General features: G+C 34.9%; 1 protein-coding gene across 5 annotated transcripts in view; it reads right to left on the bottom strand.

Annotated features, from left to right (window-relative positions):
• Positions 1–14,020, bottom strand: part of NOX4 (NADPH oxidase 4) — a 160,784-nt gene extending 146,764 nt beyond the window's left edge. For 2 of the 5 annotated variants that reach the window (XM_088791523.1, XM_088791526.1), the window contains exons 1-2: positions 12,980–13,094; positions 12,706–12,801 (exon numbers count right to left, since the gene is read on the bottom strand). In XM_088791523.1, the coding sequence (XP_088647649.1) occupies positions 12,706–12,714 (9 nt within the window). In that variant the 5' untranslated portion in view covers positions 12,715–12,801; positions 12,980–13,094. Of the gene's footprint in view, positions 1–12,705; positions 12,802–12,979; positions 13,095–13,453 lie in introns of those variants that run through there. The other 3 variants (XM_088791524.1, XM_088791522.1, XM_088791525.1) reach the window with 3 other exon arrangements.
• Positions 14,021–14,465: the final 445 nt, after the last annotated feature.

The following is a 14,465-nucleotide window of genomic DNA, read 5'->3' as shown; positions in this document are numbered from 1 at the left end:
GGAAGCAGTACGTCGAACCTGAGTAACAGTGTGTGACAAGTTTCAGCTTGTCCAGTGTAGTCAGTCAAGTTTGAGCTACAGTTGAGAGAAAGTGTATTTTAAAATGTACTGTAAATCATCCTCCATCATGACAATGTTCCATGTCACACATCGCTTCTGGTATACAGCAATTTCTGGCAAAGAAAAACATTATGGTGTATCATCATCCACCTTATGCACTGGATCTCACACTGTGCGATTTCTGGCTCTTGCCCAAAGTCAAAATGATTCACGATATTGAGGCAGCCACAACAGCACAACTTAAAGATACTCACAAAAGAGGACTTCCAGAACTGCTTCAGAAAATGGCAAGAACTATGGCATGAGTATGTTCGAAGCAAGTGGGAGTATTTTGAGGGGGATTAATGGCAGTGTGTCTTTTACTATGATAACTTTTCTTTCATTTAAACATTTACTGCATTGTTTGATCACACCTCATATAATGAAAATAAAATAATATGCATGACATATTATTTAATTAATAATATTAATGCGTGTACATGTTTATCTATACATACAGGCATAGATATAGATGTAGACACTGACATAGATTATATAGACATAGATGGTTACCTCTTAAATATAAAAGGAACTTTGTACTTTTTTCTATTGTATCATCAGTATTCAGTATACATAAGCATGATTCTTGAAATGTAATATATTTTAACAATTCAATACCAAGAACTAAATGGATAAATAACAATAAAAACGTATACTAAATGAAATAAAATGGGTTAATATATTTTGAAATTCTAATAGCATGTCCAGATGACACAATTGTAAAAACAGAGGGGGTATTCTGCACAATGATGTTTTTCACAGCATTTTCAAGGTAAGTGAAGTAACAGAAGCCAATTATATGTCCAAAAATATGGAAATGTTTAAGTTGGTGTGTTTTTATTTATTCAGTGAAATATTAAAAATAAATAATGTATGCTTAACAATGAATTTGTGATAATTGGTATAAATCTAATATAACAGTTAATGCTATATTTTAGAAAAAAAATACAAAACTATTTATAATCATATTGTTATTTAAAAAAAAAAAACTTAAATTTAGGAAATAAACCAAAATGTTAATAGTGGTTATAAGTGGGTGCTGAGACATACATGATTTTTTTTTTTTTTGGCATTTTCTATAATAAATATGAAAATTATTTAACAAATATGAAAGTCATAAAAAAATTATTTTCTAAAGAAAATAAAATGCAGAAAGTCTTAAAAGTACAACTTGATGAGTAATATTATCTTTAAAGAATGAAAATATGAGTGGCAATTTTCCTTTCGTTTCTACTTTTGTGCATTTTCCATATTTTCTCCTTAATTATATGTATTTTTTATGCTGGAAAATACATGATAAACTTTTTGAAATTATCTTGAAAAATACATCCACAGCTTAAGGTGGAAACTTTCATAGGAACGACATTAAGCTACTGAACTCTTTTCATCTTGCCTTTGATAAATGAGAAGATATTCATTTAAAACATAGGATCAACAGGATAAGACAGGATGGGATAGGAAAGGAAATGAACAGGGGAGAGGGGAAGTTATAATGGGGTAATGGGAGAGCACAAGAAACAAAAAAGTTGCTGATTCTTTATTATGGGTGGAACTTAAACAGGGTCAAAACATTAAACATCATTCAACCTATGGTTTCTTTACGAAAGATGCCATACCATTTTCTTACAGCATAATTAGCTTATGTACTAATTAGACATTTATCAAACAAAGTCTGAAAAAAACAAAAATAGAAAACAAAAAAACTGTTTTCAACATATTTTAAAATGTTAATAAAGAAAACCCTAATATTCTGCCATGTGCAAAAATAAAAAATCAAACAAAAACAAAAAACTTTCCACTCATGTACCATCTCACAACCCTCTCAACCTTGCTTAGTCTTTTGGGTTGGTACAGGCTGTCTCTTACACTTTTTACTGCATAAGTTAGGGTGAATTGTTGCTGTCACACTTCTATTTTTTTTTTGGTAAATAATAAATTCCATTGTACCTATCCTTTTAATGTTCTCTCCTATATTTATGTCATTTCTTAGTATTTCCAAGTTTGATGTTATATTTCTTATTGTTGTTGTCTTTAACCATTTATATGGCTATTTTTGTTTAAATGATTAATATTGTGAGCAATAAATAAGAAAGAACCATGTAAATACAGAAATCAATACATAAAATAACCACTACATTGGTACTTTGGTAGTGATTGCACTGAATTTGTAGATTGCTTTGGGTAATACAGATATTTTAATGATGTTAATTCTTCCTATCCATGAGTATGGCATATCCTTCCATTTATTTGTAGTATCTTCTATTTCTTTCTTCAGTGTCTAATAGTTTTCCAAGTAGAGGGTATGATGCTAAGCTAAATAAGTCAGAGAAAGACAATACCATATGATTTCACTTATATGTGGAATCTAAAAAAGAATAAAGAAATAAACAAAAGAGAAACAAACTCATAGATACAGAGAACAAACTGATGGTTGCCAAATAGGAGGGGGGTTGGGGGATGGGTAAAAAGGGGGGAGGGATTAAGAAGTACAAATTGGCAGTTACAAAATAGTCATGGGGATGTAAAGTATAGCATAGGGAACATATTCAATAATACTATAATAATTATTTATATATGGTGCCAGGTGGGTACTAGACTTATCAGGATGACATACAAATGTCTAAACACTATGTTATACACCTGAAACTAAAGTAATATTGTATGTCAACAGTAATTGAAAAAAATATATTTTAAAAGATACCCACTGCATTCATCCCTCAGTCACCCAGTATCTTGTAGATTTTTCACTGAATGCTAGTTATTACAACCAAATGGCTTAATTTTCTTTAGAATTGTTCCATGCATGATAACATCTCCACCTTCATCTTAATCTAAAACTGGTATAACAAGTAAATACAAAAATCCTATATATTGCTGCAATATGAACATATTAGCTGTCCTCCATTTAAAGAAAACCTAGTAGGTAAAGTCTTTACATTATAAAATGAGCAAATACCTTATAATATTTACACTATAACAGTATATTTTATGCTCATCATGATGCTATTTAAAGTAGCAGGAAATTACAGGTAATGTCCATTCTGGGAGACTAGAGAAGCAAAATGTGACAGATACAAACTATGGGATACGATTCAGCAATAAGAAGCAAAGTACCAAAGAAACACAGTCACATGGATGAACTTAGAAATCATGATACCAGAAAAAAAGCAAGAAACAGAATGAGTCCTATGTACAATACCATTTTTGTGAATTGAAATAAGCACATAAAACACCACCAGAAGGATACATGTCAGTCAGCACGTTGTTAGAAAGGTTGCTAATGTAGGGAGGAAAAAGGAATTGGATAATAAGGAGTGATAAATAATGAATTGATAAACGAATGAAAAAGAGAACAAACGGGCATTGCACAGACCTGTGAAGATAATGTGCAATGAACTAAGGCAATATGTTTAAATACTCTGTAGCTGACATCAAAAACATAGTTTTTAAATCTTTTCTTTTTACAGAGAGAACTCACTGCTAATGTTCTATAAAATAAGTCTTATTCATGTGACCTCAATCTTTAGTTTGTTAAACAGAAAGTTTAAAAAGGCCAAGAAATTTGGAGCTAAACTTTGAAAACAAATGACAATTGAAATGCAATTAATTGTGAGAATAATTTTTTTAATTCTAATTCGGAAAAGTATAGTGTCATTTGCAAAATATCTTTTTAAATTCTTCCAAATGTATACATTGCACACAATTAGGAATAAACTTCTCTTAAGTATTAGAAACTTTCAGTCACTAGCAAACATTTACAAATAGATTTCAACATCAAAACATTCTTAACTTCAACAGTGTTTCCTGAAAGAAATGAGTCTAGATTGTCATAAATTTGCCTACATCTCTCTATTAGAAAAAAGGAAAGTAACCCTTTTTGAGGTGCTCACACTCATTTTTTCCTTATCTTAATCCTGTCCTAAAACAATCCCAGAAGAGATAAATTAGGTAAAACTATGCAAAATTGCCATTTTTGTAAGTCAAAATCTTTCAATATTGGCATTTTCATGTAGTTCAATTGAATAATATAATTCTCAACTTAAAATTGAGGAAACTAAAGCTTTGAAATTTTCAATAATTATTTTAAAATACAGTTGTTCAGAGGTATAGTCAAGATTTCAACTTAAGTCAATTTGTCCACAAAAATCCATCTTCTTTTCACTACATTATGATGATGCCATCAATAAGTTGGAATTTTCACAGGTGTTAGGATATTTGAAATTTAAATTAATAATTGCTCCACGCTCCAAGGCAGTAGCAAACACTTGATTTCAACAAGAATTAGAATCAATGTCATTCAAGACTTTAAAAAATTAAATTTGATATAGCTAAATATGCAGATTAAACAAAATGCATTTTTTCCTTTAAGTCTGACAGATTCAAGCTTTAAAACCTGTAGTACAAGTCTAAGACTAGTTTTCTTCAGGCAAACCAAAATTAAAGAAACCTTCTAGATTAATTGTGATCCAGGAAACTAAACTCTTCCAAAATTTTCATATGAATCATTCTTTCACTCTCTTTTGTTTTTAAAAGAAATGTATAAGATCAAAACAGCTGAGAAGTTCAATGATGGGTTCTACATAGTCCAACCAAGGCCCAACCCCTCCAAAAAAAAACAGGATATATAACAAATTTAATATAGACAATGCCAAATAGCAAATGTCATTTCTCAAGTGGGAGGTCTTTCATATTGAATATCTACATTCTTGTGGTTTAATATCAGTCATTGTTTTCCAGTTAGAATCCATTGGTATAGACCACTGATGGCATTTGCTTGGTTTCTCCCTAGATATTCTGAGCTATGAAAAGAAGGAAGGAAGGAAGGGAGGGAGGGAGGGAGGGAGGGAGGGAGGGAGGGAGGGAGGGAGGGAGGGAGGGAGGGAAAGAAAGAAAGAAAGAAAGAAAGAAAGAAAGAAAGAAAGAAAGAAAGAAAGAAAGAAAGAAAGAAAGAAAGAAAGAAAAGAAAAGAAAAGAAAGAAAAATGTATCTTCACTTTTGTTTGCATGACTCAAATCAAGTTGCAAATGTGTTCTGGGGCCCATGCTTTTCAAACCAAGAGAATTAACAAAGTTCAAAGGCCCAAAGTACCTTATCAAAAGGAATTTGGCCAATGAAAATCAGTAGGGGGTAAAAGCACTCTAATCACCCTATCTCATTTGTATTGTCAATAGGTGGTTCTTACTTTCTTGTTCCAAAACTGACTCTTCTTAGGGCACCCTCACCCACCTTAAAATCCATGTTGCCACAGGAGATGGGGTGACAGGGAGTTCCCATAGGATAAGATGCTAATTGGAAGGCACATAAAAGAGTATATTGGAAATAAGGGAGTTAACAAAGAGAACCAAAGTATAGCATGAGAAAAAAAAACAACAGAAAAAACTTCTTTATATTACTACCACTTAAAATCCTTCCTAGGGAACTGAGCTTTCCAAGATTACAAGAAATAAAAAAGAAAAAGAACTTGCAATTTGAAATCAGCCATTTGATAATTGTATCATAGGAAAAAGGAATATAGTCAGAAAGGCTTTCACCATAGATAATTTCATTAATTGATCTTAGTGTTGAAGCACCCACTTTAAAAAAAAATATCTCAGATATATAAAATGCTTTCATTGTGTCTACGTCACTCAACTCTTCTTGCCTTAAGCTATTTCAGACCTCTAATATTCTTGATATATCTAGAGACCTATAACAATCCCCAAATCCCATTAAGTATGCAATTTTCCCCGGTAGAATATGTATTGGATTCATTTATCTATAGATATGCGTCATTATCAAATTCAACTTTCCATTTTCTGAAATGTAAACAAATTATATTGCTCACAAAACATTCATCTTCTCCTTAATCTAGCTACTTTTTTCTTTAGTCCCATTGCCAGAACCCAACGGAAACTACTTTTCACAAAAGTAACTTTTTATCACATTGTTTGACTTTTATCATATTTTATCAAGTTGCATTAAGACATGGATACTAAGAAGGGAAGTAGTCACTCTGTTGCATGGATAAAGCTTTAAAATCTGGGAGGAGTGAATGGGAGACAGAAACAGTATGTGATAACAACTTTTTTTTTTTTTTTTAACATCTGTGATGCTTTCAAGTCTTCAAAGTAGTTCAAATCCATTCAGTCCTCTAATCCTCAGTACAGTACTCTGAGATAAAGAGGATAGTTTCATCATGTTTTATTGGAATACAGAACAGTTAAGTGAATTGTTGTACATGGCTAAAAGGAATGAGAGAAGAAGGAAGTAAACAGAAAAGCTGGTATTTTTTGGAACTCATTATATAATGGAGTTTATGTTAAGAACTTTAATTCATGAGCATGTTATTTATAATTTCTGTGCTTTAGCTTCCTCTTATGTCTAGTACCTTGTAGACTAGATAAGATTCTGACATTGAATGTATAAAGAAGTTAATACAATATCTGGTCCATGACAACATTTCAATGAATGCTGACTGGAGCTATTACTATTATTATTACTTTTAATTTTCTTTAAGTTTGACAATAATCTTGTGAGGTAGGCATTAGTTCCCTTGTTTATCTGTTGAAGACGCCAAGATTCAAAGATTAATAAGTGCTTTTGTGAATGAAATGCATTCTACCTCAAGCTGCAATTCCATCCAGCAACCATAACCAAGTTGCCATAAATGTTGTGCCTATTACAAACAGTCTATTACAAATAGCCTTCCTTTGTCCAGAAGGATCAGGGAGGCAGCTGAAGGTCAACGAAAGGAAAGAATAAGTCCCTCTGTCCTAAGGCCATCTGCTATATGCTCAGCAAGTTCCTCCTATCTTCGTATTTCTCTAAATTCCTTTTAATATTTTTTACTTATAAATATAAATCATTTAGTACTAGTAATAGTATTAATACCAAATAATACTAGTTAATATTTACAATAGCTTGTCTTTTGCTAAGCGCCTATGCACCAAGTGCTAAGCTTTTCATCTGAATTTTTTCATGTAATCTTCACAACTAACCCAAGAGGAAGTTTTAACCCAACTTTATAAATGAGTTAAACTTACACTCAGAAAAGTAATTTGTCACAATCATAAAGGGAGATAAATGCCTGTGCCAGGATTCAAGCTCCCATTTGGCTTCAAAGCCCATGATCTTTTCAATAAGGAATTAGGGTGGTTTGATTTTCCTCCCTAGAATTACCCAGGCACTTTTCAAATCACTTTTATGATCAATGCAATGCTTAGCCTGATGAACTAGAAACACTGACTAGAGTTAGAAGACCTACCACTATCCATATTGAGCTTTCCACTGAGTTCATATAGAGTGCATTTAACTATACCAAGTTGGTCTATCAAATGAGGTAAGTGAACTAGAACAATCCCCAAGGTCCCTATAACATTCCACAGCTCTGCAGGCTCCTCTTCCTCAGATTAGATGTTTCCCAGGAGAAAGCATATAACATATAGCCTCCAGAACCGTGAGGAAGTAAATTTCTGTCATTTGAGCCATCCAGTTTGTAGTACTTTGTTACGGAAGCCCAAGTAAATCAATACAATAGGTATCATTTAGGATGATCATTAGGTTCATTAATACAGTAGATATCCTAAACGAGACCTACTAACTATATAAGTCTGCCTCAGGTTTAAGAATAAGAAAAGGGAACCCTTGTGCACTGTTGGTGGGACTGCAAAGTGGTGTAGCCACTATGGAAAACAATATGGAGAATCCTCAAAAAATTAACAATAGATCTACCATACGACCCAGCAATTACACTTCTGGGTATTTATCCGAAGAAAATAAAAACAAGAATTCAAAAACATATATGCACTTCTGTGTTCACTGCAGCATTATTTATAATAGCCAAGATATGGAAGCAAGCTAGGCGTCTACTGAAAGATTAATGGATAAAGAAGATATGTATATAATGGATAAAGAAAATGCTTTTATATATATATATATATATATATATATATATATATATATACACACACACACACGTATATATAAAATATAGGTCAAAGGAATATATACATAATACATATTATATATATGCACATATATAATATGTATTATATATATATATATATATATATATATATATATATATATATATATATAATGGAATATAATTACACAGCAATAAAAAATAATAAAATCTTGCCATTTGAAACAACATGGATGGACATAGAGGTTATTATGCTAAGTGAAACCAGTCAGACAGAGGAAGACAAATACCATACGGTTTCACTTAAATGTAGACTCTAAAAAAACAAAACAATAACAAAAAACAAAACACAACACAACAAAAACAGACTCATAGAAACAGAGACAAAAGGGATGGTTGCTAGAGGGGAGAGGTTAGAGGATGGGAGAAAATGGTGGAGGGGAATATAGTCATTAGAGCAGAAAGTTCCAGGTTCTAGCCCTATCTGTCTCATAATCTCCCTCATGGAATAAGGTGACTGAGAGCATGGTCTTTGGTACCAGAAAAATGTGGGCTCAAATTGGGCTTCTCCAGTTGTTAGCAGTGTGACCTGGGTAAAGTTACCTAACCACTCAGAACCTCAGTTTCTCAACTCTATGAAAAGTGATACTTCCTATCTTCCAGGCTTGTTATAAGGACTGAATTAAATGAGCAAAGAACTAACTGCATCTGGCACATAGTATATGATTAATAAATAGTAATCGTGGTTATTAAGTTGAACCTCATGAAATGGCTACTTGTTTATTTTTTTCTATCAAAATGGCAATGCCGTATGATTTAGCCTAATATTAATGCTGTATAGAGGCAGAAGAGTGCAGTGATTAAGTATACAAGTTCTGGAACCAAGATGTTTTGGCTACAGTCCTACCTCTGTCACTCACTAGCAAGTTACAGAATTTTTCTAATTCCATTTCTTAGATATAAAATTAAAACTATCTACTCCATAGGATGGGTAAAAAAGATTAGATAAACTAATCCATTCAAAGCTCTTAGATTAATGCCTGGTACTTAGTCAGGCCTCAATGAATGTAAACTGCTATTGATATTATTAATATTGATATTAATAATGGAATGAACTACATATGAAAAGCTCTGAAATTAATAAAAGAATTATACAGTGGCCATTTAGCTGTATAAAACAAACAGGTTAAACATTAAGTGCTAAAATTCTACTAAAATATTGTGGAATTAGAAATTATTTAAATAAAAATCAGTCTCATAATGCCTTAACAACTTGTCTAAGACAAGGCTAAAACAACTGGAATGCTGAAAACATATGTTACCTTAGGGATAAATCAATAATTTTCCATATAAATTGCTAAACATCTTTAAATATCATTTCACATAAGATGAAAATCTAGTGTTCTATAGAGTACGGGGTTCAACATGCTCTTGCATATGTTCATAGAGCTGTTCATCATAACAGGCTAAACTTTGGACTGAGAGGATCAATAGACCAGAATGGTGACAAAGCAACTAATGCAGTGGGTGACAGGGAGCAAATCACTTCAACCTCATTTTTCTATTTGGGGAAATGAGGAAGAAGTCTAAGATATCAAAGCTCTCTTCTAAATCTACTTACAATAGATAGCGACATGAGTCGCTATCTATTGTAAGTAGATAAAGAATACAATGATTGCATCAAAGTAATATAACTCATTTCACCTGTCAAAAAAAGGGAAGTAAATTGTTTTCAAAATGCAGAATGTTAACTCTAAAAACAGACAAAAAACACGCTTAGTTAAAAATATCCCCTAAACTGAAACCACAACATTCTATGCAATGAAAGGAAAAAGTTAATAATCAAGCCTTTTCTGAAATTGACAGGAGACATGCATTCCTTCTCAGCAGAATTAAACTGCCTGGGCTGGCTGTAAAACCAATACCAACTTAAAATCCTAGGTCCATTTCTTCAGAGACTCCAACCGCCAATCTTAAGAAAGTCACATGACATCAGATTTCTGTCTCTGAAAAATGTTAATTATGATATAACTCCTAGGACTCTTGAGACTATAAATTAGTTCATGGTTCTGTGTCACTTGAAGGATAATGATTGACCAAAGTAAGATCATCACTGTGAAATCAGAAAAAAATCCCAATGCTCACAACATTCTTCCAATTAACATAAGTATCTCAATAAGAGTTTTAAAAAAGATCTTTGTGACCATGCAGCACATCTAAAATAACAGTGAGGGGAAAAAAAAAAAAAAAAAAAAAAAATATATATATATATATATATATATATATATATATATATATATATATATTCTCATCATGGCATCTTAATAACTAGGTTAAAACTGAACGGTCCATACACAAATGTTAGTTTTGGGGGGAAAAGATATAAAACCAAAATACATTGATCTGGTACCATAAAACACATTCTCTTCTCAAATTAAAATGTTTCTATCAATTAAGTTATATCCTTTTATTGTTAAAATTTCAGAAATACAACTCAGAAATAGATGAATAAGGTTTCTATAGAAAGTATTCTCAGTTAAATTGCTCCAACATTTCAAAAAATTTAAGAAACTAAATTTCTCAGAGTTGGTCACATTAGTACTTTCTATTACAGTACAAGCAACTACATTTTCCATTCCTTGAAAAGAAATAAATCAAAAACAGATTTCATCTCAAGTAATCAATGGAGTCCTTTATTTAAAAAGTAATGTTACCCCAATACATTTAATGTTTTTAAAAAAGTTGTTATGGGAAGGTGGAAGAAGTTATTGTTTGGTTTGTTTGGGTGTTATTTTGGCTTCCCTCAAAAAACCTATTTTTCCTTCTTAGATAATTTTAGGATTCCAATATTCACAGCATGTCATAATTAAACATCTCCTAGGAAGTACACAGTCTGATTCACACATTAACTCCGGCATAAACTAGCTGTGATCATGTTGCCTCCATGTCTGGATCAGACCAGTCTGGGAAACAATAATCATGATGAAAACCCCTACTAAGACATATTAATCCCAACATTATTTTATTGTCCATCATTTAAAACCTTCTTTTCCCTGTCAGTTCATATGCAATTTCTTAATCCTTAATTTTGATCTGAGAACAGTCACCTAACTGACTAGTAATAAAAATGGATATTCCAATTCTGAAAATGAAATACTTTTACCTTCAATCTCAAAGGCTCCCACCACCAGATTAGGGAGAAAGTCAGAAATATTTTTATAGTTACACACCAATAACTAGAGCCCATAGCTTCCCCTCCAATATCAACTCCTATTTTGGAGAGGGGAAGCAAGAGGACCACCCATATCCTGAGGTCTTCTTATTGTACTAATTAGTGGCTAGTTGTTTACTTTAAAGCAGAATGATAACTGCATATGGCCATGAAGGTGGGAATATCTGCCCCCACAGTCTACTCTTGTACTGTCCAAAATGGTGGCCACCAGCTCTACATGGCCATTGAGCATGTAAAATGTGTCTAGGGCCACCGAGGAACTGAATTTTTAAGTTTATTAGTTATATCAATTTAAATTTAGAAGCTGATATTCATTTGTGTTATTGGAAAATCTTTAAATATGTTTGGAACAACTTGGGTATGTGAATCCACTATTTCATCTGTAAAAGTTTATGAAATCTAAACACAGGTCAAATATTTCTGATGAAAATTTAGTGACAGAATTGTAATGGGCATCAGTGCAAAATACACAGTATAGTTCAAAGAATTAATAGGCAAAAAATGTAAATTATTTCAATATTTTAATATATTGACCACATGTTGAATACTTCAATCTACTGTAATGTTTTGGATATATTATTTTAAACAGACTACATTATTAAAGTTAATGTGTCTCACTTTTTAAATGTACTACTGGAAAATTTTAAATTATTTATGATTCATATTTCTATTGGGCAGCATTGATAAAGAGTGATAATACTAACCAGTGGTATAAGTATCTGAGATGGGCTAGTGAAGTAATTTAGAAAATCTGTGTAGTATGAGAAGAAAGCCAAAGGACCAGACAGCACTTCATTCAAACCCTCTCTCTGACAATGACCATCCAAAGGTACTTGAGCAAGTCATTCAACTTTCTTAGCCTATATTTCCCCATGTGTAAAATGGGAAAAATCGTTTCCTGGCTTAAACAGAATATCTGTAAAGTGCCTGGTATAGTATTAGTATAAATAAACAGTTGAATAAATAGTTGTTTCCAATAGAAAGCAGAGAGTTAGGACAACTACTAAGAATTAACTGCTTCTCAATGGCCATGACTTCATACTGTATTAGACACATACTTTGTGAGAACTGGCAATAAAAAGAAACAGTGCAGAAGTCCTCGGGATAAGCTTAGGGGCAGGCTGAAGTCGTGATTAGTGAAAACTAAAAGCCTGTCACTGGTTGGTCCTCCTGGTGAAGCAGATCCTTTGCAGCTGACAAGAAATCACAACTTTTCTCAGGCACCACTAGGCTCCTCAGGAAGTTTCGTCCCTTTCACTCCAGCAGATATTATCTTGGTTCTTAGTCAATGATTTTAACCCAGATGGATATAAATGACAAATCAAGAAAAACTTGACCACTTTGGAAAATAACAAATATTTCCACAGTGAACAAGCAATGTTTCTTTAATGAATGGAAGAATTGACCAAGGGTTGTAGCAATTTCTGCCCACATTCAACCCATTCTACCAGGTCACCCACGTCCCACTTACCCCCAGCATCTGGTGGAGGTAGTGATATTCTGGCCCTTGGTTATACAGCAGGAAGGTTTTCCAGAAAAACAGGACATTCAGGGAGAGCCAGATAAGCTAAACCATACAAAGGGAGAGAGAAAATAAAAATTAAAAGTAAAGATTACCTGATGAATGGAAAACTCAAGTACATTCTTTGGACACTACTTGAAATGGGACCTCAATTGATAATGACGGAAAGCATACACAAATTAACCCGCAAGCTGAAAACCACTGAAAGGGAAAGGAATCTGACCTCGCTCAGCCCTTGCACCTGAGAGTAACCATTTGGGTTTGTAAACAGGTCTCCTGAAAGATCTGCAGATATCGCTTGCAGCACAAAATGAGACTAAGAAATTAGTGACATCACCATGTCCCAAGCGTTCTGTGTTGTTAAAATGCAACATCAGACAGAAGCAATCTGGGAAAAGAGCAAAGGAGGGAAGACGATTAAAGGGTTAAGAAAAAGCTGTGCTCATTAAAGTGATCCTTTCTCACTTCCTCCACATCCCCTCCCCATCAGTGGGTAGGAAAGGTCTCGGGCATTTGGAGGAAGGCTAGGATCGTTATTATCTCCAGGTATTAACAGCGGAAAGTTTTATTAGTTGAGAATGTTCTGATTAGAGGCAAAACTTCCACTTCCAGCTTCCCACCCGCTCACGCTCAGAGAATGAATCAAAATCACTGCCCTAGAGACAAAACGCAGGGAGAGCCTTGCCCGCCATCCTACCAGGCAGAGGTGTTTAACCCCTTCGTTGGCCAGCCAGCTCCTCCAGGACACAGCCATGCCGCCGGCCCCTCCGCGCTGCGCTCGCCGCCGGCCGGCCGGAGAAGGAGCGGCGGAGGCCCGGGCTGCGGTTACAGTTGTGCGGCCTGCGGGGGGGCCGGGTGAGGACCGGGGGGTCAAAGACTGAGTGGAAGCTCGGAGGCCGGCGCCGAGCCAGCCCGGGCGGGGTCTGCGCCCCGGAGCCGGGTCTTCCGGGCGCCGCGGCTCCGGCCCGCACCGGGTCTGCGCTGCCCACTCGGCGGCCCAGGCCCCGCGCTCCGAACGCGCGCTCCTTGGCCCCCGCGGCCCGGGCTGCACGGGGCTGCACGAGGCTGCACCGCCGCGCCGGCCCCTTTGTCTGAGGGCGAGCCTGTTGTTGTGGCTGCTGCAGTTCAGGATGTCCCGGGCTGGGAGCTAGGAGGCGTCTCCCGCAGCCCTGCCCGGCCTGCCTGCTCAGTACCGAAAGACAAAGATGTGGAGAATGGCCCTGGCCTACCTCTCGCAGACACACACCTAGTTCTTTTGGACAGGTCGTTTCCCCCCAAAGTATTCAACTTAAAAGAGACTTGGTGACGAAATGAAGGCCGGAAATAGCCCTTTGTGTACTAGCGTTCCGGATCTCCAGCCCATCCTCAGCAACTCATCCCTCCCTTTCACAACTGATCCCTAAAGCCTCCCCCTTCTCTATCCCCATCCCTATTCCAACCCATATGGATGCAAAGCTTTTAAGAAAATTCTGCATAAAAAGAACCCAGATGGCAAAGGGTTGGAGCTGATGTAATTCTCAGGGGCTTTTGGGAAGCTCAAATTCATTCTATTTAGAAATTTCCGTTTTACAACCTGGCTTCCCAAAAGTGATAGGAATCCTCTCAAACTTGTATCGGGACCAGGTGAAGGGTGAGAAGAAAGTGGGATTGACACGGTCTACTTATCTTCCACTGCAACATACCCATGTTAGGGAAGAGAAAAAAAAAAT

The sequence above is a fragment of the Rhinolophus sinicus genome, chromosome 14, assembly GCF_057876585.1.
Source record: "Rhinolophus sinicus isolate RSI-liver-muscle chromosome 14, RSI-T2T, whole genome shotgun sequence".
NCBI classification, from domain to species: domain Eukaryota; kingdom Metazoa; phylum Chordata; class Mammalia; order Chiroptera; family Rhinolophidae; genus Rhinolophus; species Rhinolophus sinicus.
The sequence above is the reverse complement of the archived record's forward strand: the minus strand, read 5'-3'. Positions and strand labels throughout refer to the sequence as shown.